Raw genomic sequence first — 13376 nt, 5'->3', positions numbered from 1 at the left:
CTGAAACAGCGGATTTTTGGGTTTACTTCGTGGTTTGGTTTTTTTTTTGTTTTATGGTGGTGTTTTTTTTTTTTATAGCGGTACCGTGTCTTGCCGAACCTCCCTGCCCGCACACGGGTGAGGTGCAGGCAGCCCCGGCCCGGTCCTGCCTGTGGGCAAAGCAGCGGGGCTTGTTGTCATCGACCCTCCCCATAGTGCTGCCGCCCGGGAGGGTTTCAGAAATAAAGCGTGGAGAATAATTTCGGGGAGAATTTATTCTTTTTCCGCTTGCGGGGGGAGGGATTTTTTTTAGTGGGGCGGGTTTGGATTTTTTTTAATTTATTCTTTTCCGGCCACGATAAAAATAAGTAGATCAGACACCCCAAAATAAGAGGAGATAGGCGTTAACGTAATGCATCGGAGGGGAGAACAAGTCTCCCGCACCCGGGTCCTTCCCCAGAGCCACCCCGTAGCAGAGGGGTCCCCAAACACTTCCCTGCTTCTCCCCAGGGCAGCTCACGGCTCTTCCCTCCCGCCCAGAGCACCCGTAGCCCCGGAGCATCCCTCCCCGCCGGCTCCGCGCCCCCAGCTCCCCGCCATGCCCGCGGAAGGACCGGGAAACCTCAAGCCCCCGGTATGGGGAGGAGGGGGGGGGGCTGAGCAGGGGCATCCCCCGTGGGGCCGGATCCTGCCAGGCGAAGGCATCGGCTGCCCTCCGCTGCTGGGTGAAACAGGGTGAAGCATTGCCCTTCATGGGGAGGGCAGCAGGAATTTCGGGGGGCAGCGGGGGGCTGTGAAATGCATTCAAAGGCGCAAAAAACAGCATCGAGGGCGTTCCTCACCCCCCCCCCCGCCCCAATCTGGTGCAGACGTTTTGGACAGGAGGAGGCATGGCTGCCCCCCCCCCAAATCCTGCACCCCCGAGGGGAGCCTCCGGCCGCACAGCTCCCTCCCCTCGGGGGTGCAGGATTTGGGGGGCGGGGGCCGCACCCCGGGTTTGGAGCTCCGCAGGGGCCGGGAGAGGCGAGGGGGGGGTCACAGTGCCCGGTGCCCCTTGCCCGGTGCCCCAACGGGAGCGCAGAGCGGGATGGCCCCCGGAGCGGTACCGACGCCCCGACGGCCCCGGCCCCGTGGGAACGGGCCCGGCACGGTCGGCAGCGGCGGGGCCGTAGCGCCACCTGGCGGCTCGGTAAGGCACGGCACGGCTCGGTACGGCTCGGTACGGCTCGGTACGGCAGGCTGCAGTGCCAAGGCCAGGTTGAGCCTTTGCCAGGAGGCACCTTCCCGGCTGGAAGAGTCCCTAAAGGCGGGCGGGGAGCCTGCACCCACCTGCCCTGACCTCCTTACCCCATTCCCCTGCACCCTACGGTTACCTTTGGCTCTCTAGCCCCTGCTCTGTCCCCACTCGTGTCACACACCCCAAGCAGTGAGGGCTCCTGGTGTTCCCGCGTGTACCCGGTGCCCAAATCTCACCTGTGCAGCCACCCCGGCCGGGCTAGGTAAGAGGACCCTGGACACCACCGCTCGTTCCAAGCCACCCTTGAGGCCTAGGAGCTTTAAGGCGTGAGGTTTTGGGGCACGAGTGGGTGCCCCGGCTCCTGGTGAACTCTGCTGATGGGCTGTAAGGAGCCCCTGACACGAACGCAGGGGTGGCTGCGGGGTGACGGGGAGCAGGGTGCTGGCTGCCCGCCCTGCCACCCCGCACCCTGACCTCCCCTGGGACCCGGGGCTGCGGAGCGGGATGGAGCGTGGGGCACCCGCAGGACCTGGGTGACACCGCGCCGCTCCCCGCGCTGCCGTGGGGCTCGTCTTCCCGCTGCGCTCCGAGGGCTGCGCCCGCCCTTCCCCGCTCGTGTTTCTAACGCGCTCGGCCTCCGCCTCCGCGCACGCTGTCACCTTTTCCGCCTCCCCGGTTAAAGCCACCGGCAAAACGCGACCCGTGCCTGGGCTGACCCCCGCGACGGCGGCCCGGGGCACGGTGAAGGAACAGCCCCGGCTCCGCCGCCGGCTGCCGCCCCGAGGCCACGGCAGGGGCGGAGCAAAACGGACAGCGCCGCGGCGCTCCCGCCGACCGCGGCAGGACTCGAACCTGCAATCTTCTGATCCGAAGTCAGACGCCTTATCCATTAGGCCACGCGGCCGCCCTTCCACACGCCTCCCCGCGCGCCCTAACTGAGCCCGCCGCCGCCGGCGGACTGTACCATGTGTGCGGGGGGGGGGGGGGACACGAGACGGGACAGGGGACACGGGACGGGACGTCAGCGTGGCCGGAAGCTCCCCCGGGCGCCCCCGTTTGGATCCGTCCTCCGGCCTAGGCCCGGGCGGCGCGCGCCGGGACCAGGTAGGTTCGCGGCGCGAGACGGGGTGCGTGTGTGCACGGCCGCGGGGGTTGCATGCACGGGGGTGTGTGTGCACGGCCGCGGGGGTTGCATGCACGGGGGGTGTGCACGGCCGCGGGGTTGCATGCACGGGGGTGTGCACGGCCGCGGGGGTTGCATGCACGGGGGGTGTGTGCACGGCCGCGGGGTTGCATGCACGGGGGGTGTGCACGGCCGCGGGGTTGCATGCACGGGGGGGTGTGCACGGCCGCGGGGTTGCATGCACGGGGGGGGTGTGTGTGCACGGCCGCGGGGGTTGCATGCACGGGGAGGGTGTGTGTGCACGGCCGCGGGGGTTGCATGCACGGGAGGGGTGTGTGCACGGCCGCGGGGGTGTGCGTTCCCTGGGAGGGGTGCATTCCGGCGGGGGGTTGCAGCGCAGCCCGGCCTTCCCCGGCCGTGCGGAGCCTCGGGCAGCTCCGGCTGTGCGGGCTCGTAGCGGCGGTCAGGGCTGTCCCGCAGCGGGGCCGAGCGGGCGGTGCCGAGCTGGCCCCTCGGTCTTGCTCTCTCCCTGCAGCTCCGGCCGCCCGGGGGGAGCCGCCCGGGCTGGAGGTGCTCCCCAGAGCAGGGGGAGATGAGGCGCTTGCTCTGGAGGAGATCGGTGAGGGGCTGCGCTGCAGCCCGCGGTGCCGAGCCCCGGCGATGCACCTCCAGCTCCTCCACCAGCCGCCCGCTGCCGGAAGAGCCGAGCCAGGAGCCTGCCAAGGGCCAGCGGCGCATGAACCCCCTCAACATCCAGATGCTGTCCAGGACTCTCCATGAGCAGATCTTCCGGGGGGCCCAGGTACACTACTCGGCAGCAGAGATCCAGAGGAGCGTGGAGCACCTACAACGCCACGACCTGTGGGGCAAGGAGACTTCCACGCTCCCCGACGTGGACCTGCAGCTGCCCCGCATGTACGGGGACAACATCGACGAGCATTTTCGCCTCCTGGCCCAGAAGCAGAGCTTGCCCTACCTGGAGGCAGCCAACGAGCTGCTGCAGTGTGAGCTGCCCCCCGTGCCCGCGCAGTGGGCATGGCAGCTCGGCTGGACCCGCTACGGCCCCGACGGGCAAGCGGAAGCCGTCGACTTCCCAGAGGAGCGGGCGGTGGTGTTGGACGTGGAGGTGTGCGTGGCTGATGGCCACTGCCCGACACTGGCCGTGGCGGTCTCACCGCACGCTTGGTGAGATGCGGTGCCAGCGGTGATGCTTGGGGTCACGGTGGTGATGGGGACAGCTTCAGGAAGGATGGGGATGCTCCTGAGCAGAGCCAGTTCCTGCAAACCACCGCTGGCTCGCGGGGGAGACACAGCAAAACCCCAAAGCGCGGCTCTGGGATGTGGGACATGCGTCCTGGTTAGTGAGCGCGGTGCTCCCCGGGGTCAGTCACCTCCCTCCCACGGGTGGGATCCTGCTCAGCACCCCATGGCACAGCGGGTGCTTTTGGTCCCAGGAGCCCCTCCTTTATTTTTCACGGCCGTGGGGTGCCACATGTCATCCTCAGGTACTCGTGGTGCAGCAAGCGGCTGCTGGAGCAGCGGTACTCCTGGTCCAGCCACCTCACCCTGGCTGACCTCATTCCCCTGGAGAGCCCAGCGGGTGCTGGCTGCGCTGGCAAGCAGGACTGGCCAGAGAGAGTGGTGGTGGGGCACAACGTGGCCTTTGACCGGGCGTTCATCAAGGAGCAGTACCTCATCCAGGTAATCCGCGGTGCCGTTGCTTCGTGCTGGCAGCTGCAGTTCGTTACCCAGATAGTCGCTTGTGCTGGCTTTTCAGGGTTATTTTGGCAGACGCTGTTCTGCACAGATACCTCAGGGTTGTGCTCTCCTTGTCCTGGAGGACAGGTTGAGGTTGGATCCCTTTAGGGGGAGATATTCTTGCACCCAGTAAGGTTGCTGGAGGCTGCAGGGTTGCAGCTGCAGACGTGGCAGGAGCCTCTGAGCAGCTGACAGCCTGTGCTGGGGACGCTTTCGGCTCTAAGAATAGGGGTGCCGGGAGGCAAAGCTTTGCCTTGACAAAAGCAGCCCAAGCAGAGGACTTGCAGCTCTGTAACACAGGGCAGTGCTTGCTGGCAGCTACAGGGCATTTGGCAGCACGTTTCTCCTCCAGTACATCCCGAATCACCTCTCCTCTCTTCTCCGATGTGTCCCAGGGCTCTCGGGTGCGTTTCCTGGACACCATGAGCATGCACATGGCCATCTCGGGGCTGACGGGCTTCCAGCGCAGCCTCTGGATGGCTGCCAGGCACGGCAAGAGGAAGGGACTGCAGCAGGTCAAGCAGCACATGAAGAAAACGCACAGCAAAATGGAGGGGCCAGCTGTGAGTAAGGGAGCTGAGCTGCTGGCAGTGGCGTGGGTGGCAGGAGACCGTTTGATCCTCTAATGGGACTGTTTGCTCCTGTACTGGGACCACCTGCTGCTGTACTGGCAGAGTAGGAGCTGCTGGAGCAGCTCTGCTGGCTGAAGCTCTCCCAGTGCCTTCCAGATGAAGTGGCCTTGGTTTAAAATGGAGCAGCAGCATTCTTTACCCTTCCTGATCTCGGTCACGGCCTGTCCTTGTCCTGCACCATCTGACCCCCATGTTGTTTGCAGGTCACTTCGTGGGACTGGGTGCACGTCAGCAGCATCAACAACCTGGCGGATGTGCACGCGCTGTACGTTGGCGGGGAGCCGCTGGAGAAGGAGGCACGGGAGCTCTTTGTGAAGGGGACCATGGCCGACATCAGGAATCACTTCCAGGTGCGGGCGGCGATCCCAACATCCCGACGGGCAGCAGGAACTGGAAATGGGGGTGGGATGGGAGCAGCTGCTGTGGTAGTTTCCATTTTGCCGCCCTTTCTTGCGAGGGCTTTGGGTGTGCGTGGGGCTGTGATGTCCCCCATCCTCCCGTAGCCCCGTGCCTTGCCCTGTGCTGGCAGAGGGGTGGCTGCTTTGCCTGCTCTCACCTGCCTCTGCCCCCAGGACCTGATGTCGTACTGTGCCCGTGATGTGCAGGCCACCCATGAGGTGTTTCAGGAGCAGCTGCCGCTCTTCATGGAGAGGTGAGAGCCGCTGAGCTCTGGCTGGCATTGGCCGAGGGGCTGTGGTCTTGGCCGGCAGTGGGGAGGATTGCGGTCCCTCTGGGGATGGGATGCGGCTCCTCTTGTCCTCGGGGTGGCGATGGGAGGTTGGAGGGGCCCTGAACCCCTTTTCAGGAGGGACTTCAGACCCCACCTCTGTAGGTGAGAAGGAATAAACAGCAGCACAGTATGGTTTGAGGAGACGAGCAGACTTAATGAGGCAGGTCGGAGTGATACAGGGTTGTTTTTAGAGCAGCAATTTATGTGCAGGGCAGGCAGAAGCTACAGGGATCGTTATGGGTTTAGGGGAAGAGCATTGAGGGTTGTACAGGGCTGGGAAACTAGATGGAGACATGTTCATGTCTATTGTAGTCTGGTGCTTCCAGGGCACATCTCCTTCAGCAGGCATTTAATTCCTTGTTGTTTTGGGCTCCAGGTGCCCCCACCCTGTGACGTTTGCAGGGATGCTGGAGATGGGGGTGTCCTACCTGCCGGTCAATGGGAACTGGAAGAGGTACCTGGATGATGCTCAGGGCATCTACGAAGAGCTGCAGAAGGAGATGAAGAAGTCCCTGATGAACCTGGCCAACGATGCCTGCCAGCTGCTGCATGAGGACAGGTACCTGTGGGGTGGGGGTGCAGGTCCTGCTGCTCGCAGGACAGAGACCAGAACAGCGGATGTCTGCGGGCAGGTGCTGGGGACGGGAGCAAAGCTGCGGTGTGACGATGGTGTGTCGGCAGGTACAAGGACGACCCCTGGCTCTGGGATCTCGAGTGGGACACACAGGAGTTTAAGCAGAAGAAGAATCCAAGGAAGAAGAAGAAGAATCAGGATGGCAACAGCAAAGCTCCTGCAGAGGCGGTGGGCTCAGACGGGTCCGCATGGGAGCGGCAGGAAGGTGAGCGCGGGTGGTCCCTGGGGACAAGGGATGCTCGAGGGACGCCTTCCCGTGGGTGCCCAGACAAAGGGATGCGGTGCATTGATGCCGGCAGGGTGAAGCATCGCTGGCCTATGTCTCCATGCTGGGGCATGTGGTGGGGGGCTGGCTCGAGGTCCCCATCCCCAGTGCGGCAGCACAGAGGGCTCTTTGCCAGCCGATCCTCCTTGCCCCACCAGACCCTGGCCCCCCCAGTGAGGACGAGGAGCTGAAGGCCCCCGCGAGCCGGGTCTGCCTGGAGCGTCTGAAAGAGACGGTCGCGCTGCAACCCAAGAGACTCCAGCACCTGCCAGGTCACCCGGGGTGAGTTGGGGACCCTGGGTGTCCCCAGGGGTTGCTCTGTGCTCTCTGACCTATCCCTGCTGCTCCCCAGCTGGTACCGCAAGCTGTGCCCACGCCTGGAGGAGGCGGGGTGGGTGCCGGGACCCAGCCTCATCAGCCTGCAGATGAGGGTGACCCCGAAGCTGATGCGCCTGGCCTGGGATGGCTTCCCCCTCCATTACTCGGAGAAGCATGGCTGGGGCTACCTGGTGCCAGGACGGCAGGACAATTTGTTGACAGCCCCCTCGGAGGCGGAGGGCCCTCCCTGCCCGCACAGGTGAGGGGGACGTAGCAGGGTGCTGAGCCGGGGGCTGCCCCATGGGGGGTTCGGGAGCTTCCCTGGGACCCTGCCCAGGCGCTGCCCCGAAGCCTCAGTCCCTGTCACGGGTGCGTGAGCCCTGCGCTCTCCCCTGCCAGGGTGATCGAGTACCTGTACAGGCAGCACTGCCTGGAGAAAGGCAAGGAGCAGCCCCCGGGGCTGGAGGCTGCCATGGAGGACGAGCTGCTGGTGATGGACGGCAGCACGATGTGGCAGAAGGTGAAGGAAGGGATCGAGGGTCCCTCGGTGGGAGGGAGATGTGGGGCTGGGCTTATTCCCATGTGCATGCGAAAAACAGCCCCATGTATGGCTCTGGGGGCTGGAAATAAGACATTTCTTTTAATAAGTGTTAAATCACTGAAGAAGTGATGCTTGACCTGGCTCCCCCCTCCATGGTCCGTCTCTGCCGCAGGTGGAGGAGCTGAGCCAGCTGGAGGTGGAGGTGGACGTGGAGGAGAAAATGGGCAGAGCAGACCAGAGCCTGGTGCAGGTAAAGGGGGTATCCTGTGGGGTGGCGGATTGGTCCCTGTTTCCTTGATTTCCCCCTCCTGCCATGCCGGGGGAGTTCCCAGCAACACCTCGCATTGCTGGTCACAGGAGGAGATGGATGAGCTGTGCAAGCTGGCGGAGGCGAGGAGCCAGCCCTCGTACCACCACGGCAATGGTCCCTACAACGATGTCAACATCCCCGGGTGCTGGTTCTTCAAGCTGCCTCACAAGGCAAGTTGGGTGTTCCTGGGGGCTTCCTGGCCACCTCGCGTGCCAGCTCCCCTGGTCCTGCTGCACAGCTGTCGTGGTTTAATTAACTCTACCCCAGCCAAAACCAGCACAACAGCCGTGTCACCTTGCCTGTCACCCTGGTGCTACAGCAATCCTGGGACTCCTGTGATCTTGTCCCATGGGATAGTGTGGTGGGGATTCATCTCTCTAGCTGGGGCAGAAGGGTGGGCAGAGCTTTACTGATACCAAGCGGTGGTGCGCTGAGCCCTGGCACCTCTTTTGCTGCAAAAGGACGGGAACGATAACAACGTGGGAAGCCCTTTTGCCAAGGATTTCCTGCCCCAGATGGAGGACGGCACCCTGCGGGCCGCCGTGGGCCGCACCCATGGGACCAGAGCGCTCGAGATTAACAAAATGATCTCGTTTTGGAGGAACGCTCACAAGCGGATCAGGTGAGCGGCTGCCTTCAGCTGAATCGTGACATCCCTGCAGGCAGGTGGAGGCTGCGTCGCAGCCGGGGGAGGTCGTGCGGACGCAGCGGGCTCAGCATCTTGTCTGCCACGTGTCCCTCCAGTTCCCAGATGGTGGTGTGGCTGAAGAAGGGGGAGCTGCCTCGCGTGGTGACCAGGTACGGGGAGGAACGGCCCCACCCAGGACCACGGTCCCCTCTACGCCACTCCGGGAGGGCTCTCGCAGGATGATGGTCACCCTCACCTCTGTCCCAGGCACCCTGACTATAACGAGGAGGATGATTATGGAGCCATCCTGCCGCAGGTGGTGACTGCGGGCACCATCACCCGCCGGGCGGTGGAGCCTACGTGGCTGACGGCCAGCAATGCCCGGGTACGGCCGCGCTTGGGTACTTGCAGGGGTGTTTAGGGGTACCCTCTGTGTGTTTTGGACTGGTAGGAGCAGCCTGGGTTGGAAATAGGAGTTGGAGCTGGATGCTGGGGTTTGAGGTGGCAGGGCTGGTGCTGGGGCCTTTCCCTTGCTGATGTGCTTTGACTTTGGGAGAGGGGAAGGAGTCAGAAGGGGCTCCTGAGCTTCAAAATTTGGTGAAAGGAGAAGAAAATGTTGAAGCACTGGTTTCTCTCCTTCCCCAAGCTTCCCTTCTTCTGTGCTGGAAGAGCCTGGGGGGAGTAACCAAGTGGGCGATGCCCCATGTGTCTGTTAAACGTGGTTTTGACTTTCAGAGCAAACTTTAGGGGCATGGGGAGCGCTGTGCCGACACGCTGCAGCTGCGGGAGGAAGGCTGCTCCTGTGCTGCTGAGGATAAGAGGAAGGTGCAGGGCTTGTGCTGAGCGGTGCATCATGTCCCGCAGGCCGACCGGGTGGGCAGCGAGCTGAAAGCCATGGTCCAGGTGCCACCTGGCTACTCCCTGGTGGGTGCAGATGTGGATTCCCAGGAGCTCTGGATAGCCGCTGTCCTCGGCGAGGCACACTTCGCCGGCATGCATGGTGAGCCGGGGCTGTGCTGCAGGGAACAGGTTCACTGGGTAGCGGGGTGACCCCCCGAGCCCGGTCCCGTTTGGTGTCCAACTCCTGCTCCCCTCCTGGCAGGCTGCACGGCCTTCGGCTGGATGACTCTGCAGGGGAAGAAGAGCAACGCGACAGACCTGCACAGCAAGACGGCCGCCACAGTGGGCATCAGCCGGGAGCACGCCAAAGTCTTCAACTACGGGCGCATCTACGGGGCTGGGCAGCCCTTCGCCGAGCGGCTGCTGATGCAGTTCAACCATCGGCTGACGCAGCAGCAGGCGCGCGAGAAGGCTCAGCAGATGTATGCGGTCACCAAGGGTGTCCGGAGGTGGGTGCTGCCAAGGGAGGTGGAGGGTGAGCGGGGGTGACGGCGGTGGCCACGGACCTGGTGCCCACGGGGGTGCCCACGGGACCTGGGCACGGGTCACTCTCCCCTCCAGGTTTCATCTCTCTGAGGATGGGGAGTGGCTGGTGAGGAAGCTGGGCCTGGCTGTGAACAGGGCAGAGGACGGATCGGTGTCGGCCCAGGATGTCCAGCGGCTCCAGAGAGAAGCCATGAAAGGGTGAGATGCTCTGACCCTGCATGGCTCTGGTGGCATCGGGGTGCCGGGTGGAGGGAGCTGCAGCCCTGCGGGCAGATAAGGGAGACGGGGCTGGATGGTCCTGATCCTCCCTCAGGGCTGAGTCCATTTGATGTGGGGACTCCCAGTCACTCCCAGTGAGCAATTAGCAGCAGGAGGCTGCAGGGGCTCATCCAGCTGCTCCAAACCATTTGAGGCTCTCAAACAGGGCTCGCAGCCTTGTCCCATGCTTCCAGCAAACCTCCCCTCTGCCCCGCCAGGTCCCGGAGGAAGAAGTGGGATGTGGTGGAGCACCGAGTGTGGGCTGGAGGCACTGAGTCTGAAATGTTCAACAAGCTGGAGAGCATTGCCTTATCCCCGTCCCCGCAGACCCCGGTGCTGGGCTGTCACATCAGCAGGGCCCTGGAGCCCGCTGTGGCCAAGGGGGAGGTAAGGACATGCCTCTGTGCTGCTGAGCTCTCAGCTTTGCTTCTCTTCTCCAAAACAGCAACCCCAAGTTCAGCCCTTCTTAGATGCTGGAGACCCAGTAGGCTCTTAGAGCCATGCAGCAAACCCATTGCCTCTTTATCTCCACGCCCTCAAGAAAACCCTAAACCCCTGAATTTAACAGGCTTCTCCCAGGAGCTGTCCTGTGTCGGTACCAGGCCATGGACCCCGATGCTTCCCTAGCTTCCATCTGTGTTTCCTTCCACCAGTTTCTGACCAGCAGAGTGAACTGGGTGGTGCAGAGCTCAGCCGTCGACTACCTGCACCTCATGCTGGTTGCCATGAAGTGGCTCTTCGAGGAGTTTGACATCAACGGGCGCTTCTGCATCAGCATCCACGACGAGGTGCGCTACCTGGTCCAGCAGCAGGATCGCTACCGGGCAGCCCTGGCCCTGCAGATCACCAACCTCCTCACGCGGTGAGATGTGACGGCTGTGGTGTCTCCTGGGAATGAGCGCCAGCACCTCTGGGGTGGCATGGGGCAAGCCTGAGGGACTGGGGTGACAGCAAAGGGGTTAGCTTTGCCCACAGCAAGCTGGCGCAGAGCAGTTTTCTTCTGCTCAAAGGAAGTTGGCAGCACTGGGGGTTGCAGTTCCTTCCCACGTGACTTGGGTGGCTATAAATGGAGCTTCAATTTCCAGGGATAATCTGCTGGCAAGAGGGGAATATCGTCAGCTTTTGGCTCCTGCAGAGATGGGGCCAATCGTTCCACTCTGCTGGGATGCAAGCGCATCGCCTCCTGCTCCCTTCAGGTCTGCGGCCATCGTGTGGCAGTAGCCCTTGGGCTTGATTGAGCCAGCTGGGAGCATGAAAATGTCCCCATCCCTCGTCTCCCCCCTGCCTTCAGGGGACAGCAAGGGGCATGGCTTGTTGTCTCTGCTGCGAGCACTGGCATTGCTGCCCCTTCCACAGCGTGGGGCGTTCCTGCTGCCTCCCTGCCCCGTGCAAGGTTAAGCTCAGCCTGGAAAGCTCCTGGACCTCAAAGGGCTCCCTTCAGTCTGGCTCGGCACCACCAGCTTTGCCAAATTCCCTTCCCAGCGCTGTGGGGTATTAGTTATACAGGAGCTGGCCAAAGCTGAGCTGTTTTCTCCTGCGCTGAGGCAGGGATACAGCAAACAGCCTTTCGGTGCCGGTGCGGCAAGCGCAGCAGGGGCAGACGCCCTGACGTTCGTGCCTTTGTGCCGGCTTCTGCGAGCACAGAGCTTCCCGCTGGGAAAATCCAGCATCTGCTCTGCCTGGGAGGATTAGCCAGCAGCGAAGGGCTGGGTCCTTCCTTTCTTCCAAGGAGCCTCAACGTACTGTTACTCTGTTCCTCCCACATCCGCTTCAGCAATACTTGACCCTCCTGCTACCCAGTACTTAAAAAGCACCTTGTCTTCCAGTCGCTGAGTGACGTGGGTGCAAAGTAACCTGTTAGTGATGGCTGGCCAGTGTTCTGTGAAGCTGTAGCTGGTCGAAGCCAGGTGGGACAAGGCTAAGGGTGATGTGTAGCACCGCCTGACCTGGTCTCTTGTTCTTCCAGGTGCATGTTTGCCTACAAACTGGGCCTCCAGGATCTGCCACAGTCAGTGGCTTTCTTCAGTGCAGTGGACATTGACCAGTGCTTAAGGAAAGAGGTGACCATGAACTGTGCGACGCCATCAAATCCAACCGGGATGGAGAAGAAATACGGCATCCCTCAAGGTGAGCAGTCCCCCTGTAATCCCCTCTGCACAAGGCTCCCTGGCTTAGGCAGAGCACTTGGCCTAAGCAGCCGTTCCCTGAGGGCTCCTCTGTACAGCACAGGCACCTCGTGAGCCCCTTCCTTCCTGACCCATCAGCTGCCCTGCAGGGCAACAGTCACCATGGTGCCAGCCCCTCTCTACCGCTCTTTCTTTTCTCAGTCCCCCAGTCATTTGTGCTGCTGCTTCCAAATATTTCTGATAGTGATGAGCTGGGCTTGGCTCTGTTATCCCATGCACACATTTGCTTTGTGTCCCTCAAAGGGAGAGGAGCCCTCCTGTGCACGTTTAACACAGCCCAAGATTGAATTGTTCCTTCTCTGAAATGAGGCACCTCAACAACCTTGTGTATTTTGCCTTCCAGACCCAAACTTTTCCAGCCTTTAGTGCTTTCTCTCCATCCTCACTCCCCCTTAGCCCAGCACAGCTCTGTTCAGAGAACTGCCTTGGCATTGCTGTGTGCACTCCCAAGACCTAAAGCCATCTCTGACTGCACTCAACATAACCCTTTAACTGCTGCAAGCAAACATTTAACTCTTGGCTGGGAGCTGCTTTAAACAGCTTCTCCTCGATGTGCAGCAGCCTTTTCCCAGATGAGGAGAATCAGATTTGTTCAGATTTGTTCTGAACTGCCCTCAGATTTGTTCTCTTGGTTGTTGAATACATCAGACACTCCACCCTTAGGTAACCTTTATTAGAAGTCTTATAGGCAAAGGGTGCTTTTAGAAACAGGACTTGCGTTCTGTGGGCAAAAAGGGCACTTCTGTTCTCACCAAGAACAAGGCAAATTAAACAAGTGCATCTCATCAGGGTCAGCAAAAATTAACAGAAAAGCCAGCCTCGCCAGAGGAAGCTGTCACCTCTCTGCTTCTCAGGAGCTGCATGCAGCAACAAGCTTCAACTCTGAGGCAGAACAGCTCATGTTTCCAGCTTCCTACTGGTGCTGGTTCCTACATTCACACCACCACACAAACCAGAAGTTTGAATAAATTTAGGGCTTTTTGCGCTACGCACTCTGAACTAAAGCAAATCATGACCGTCACTCTTATGTTACACAGTCTCTGAGTGAACTGCAGAATGCAGGGAACTGATTGTCCCATTGTCTTCCAGGAGAAGCACTGGATATTTATCAGCTAATTGAAATAACCAAAGGTTCGCTGGAGAAGAAATGATGACGCTAGAGTGCCAGAATGACAATTGTCCAGAGAGCACGCCAGAGCCTGCCTGTCCTTTCAGAAGGAGACCTTTTCCAGGGACTGATCCTGGTCACTGTTTCCTTTTTGCTGTACGAAGGGATGTTCCTGGGGAAGAAGATTTTGATAGCAGCACATTCAAATAGCAGAGGCACTTCCGAGGGCAGCAGCCAGCTGTAAAACCTGAGACAGTGGCCTGAGTCGCTGCTTGCACGTCCA

At 61.4% G+C, this 13376-nt stretch overlaps 1 protein-coding gene and 1 non-coding gene across 2 annotated transcripts; one reads left to right on the top strand and one right to left on the bottom strand.

Moving 5' to 3' along the window:
* Positions 1 to 2047: 2047 nt before the first annotated feature.
* On the bottom strand, positions 2048 to 2120 carry TRNAR-UCG (transfer RNA arginine (anticodon UCG)). The gene has a single exon. It is a non-coding gene; the product is annotated as a tRNA-Arg (tRNA).
* A 113-nt stretch (positions 2121 to 2233) lies between these two features.
* On the top strand, positions 2234 to 13216 carry POLG (DNA polymerase gamma, catalytic subunit). Its single transcript, XM_072869665.1, has 23 exons — positions 2234 to 2320; positions 2875 to 3524; positions 3845 to 4040; positions 4493 to 4660; positions 4933 to 5079; positions 5302 to 5381; positions 5836 to 6022; positions 6145 to 6298; positions 6517 to 6640; positions 6711 to 6935; positions 7076 to 7196; positions 7390 to 7467; positions 7575 to 7697; positions 7989 to 8149; positions 8272 to 8325; positions 8423 to 8540; positions 9020 to 9155; positions 9258 to 9504; positions 9617 to 9739; positions 10018 to 10186; positions 10453 to 10661; positions 11766 to 11926; positions 13075 to 13216. Exons 2-23 carry the CDS (start codon positions 2932 to 2934, stop codon positions 13134 to 13136), a joined length of 3636 nt encoding a protein of 1211 aa, XP_072725766.1. The 5' UTR covers positions 2234 to 2320; positions 2875 to 2931; the 3' UTR covers positions 13137 to 13216.
* Positions 13217 to 13376: the final 160 nt, after the last annotated feature.

This window comes from Ciconia boyciana, chromosome 8 (assembly GCF_034638445.1).
Source record: "Ciconia boyciana chromosome 8, ASM3463844v1, whole genome shotgun sequence".
Classification (NCBI taxonomy): Eukaryota; Metazoa; Chordata; class Aves; order Ciconiiformes; family Ciconiidae; genus Ciconia; species Ciconia boyciana.
This window is presented reverse-complemented; position numbering and strand designations above follow the sequence as displayed.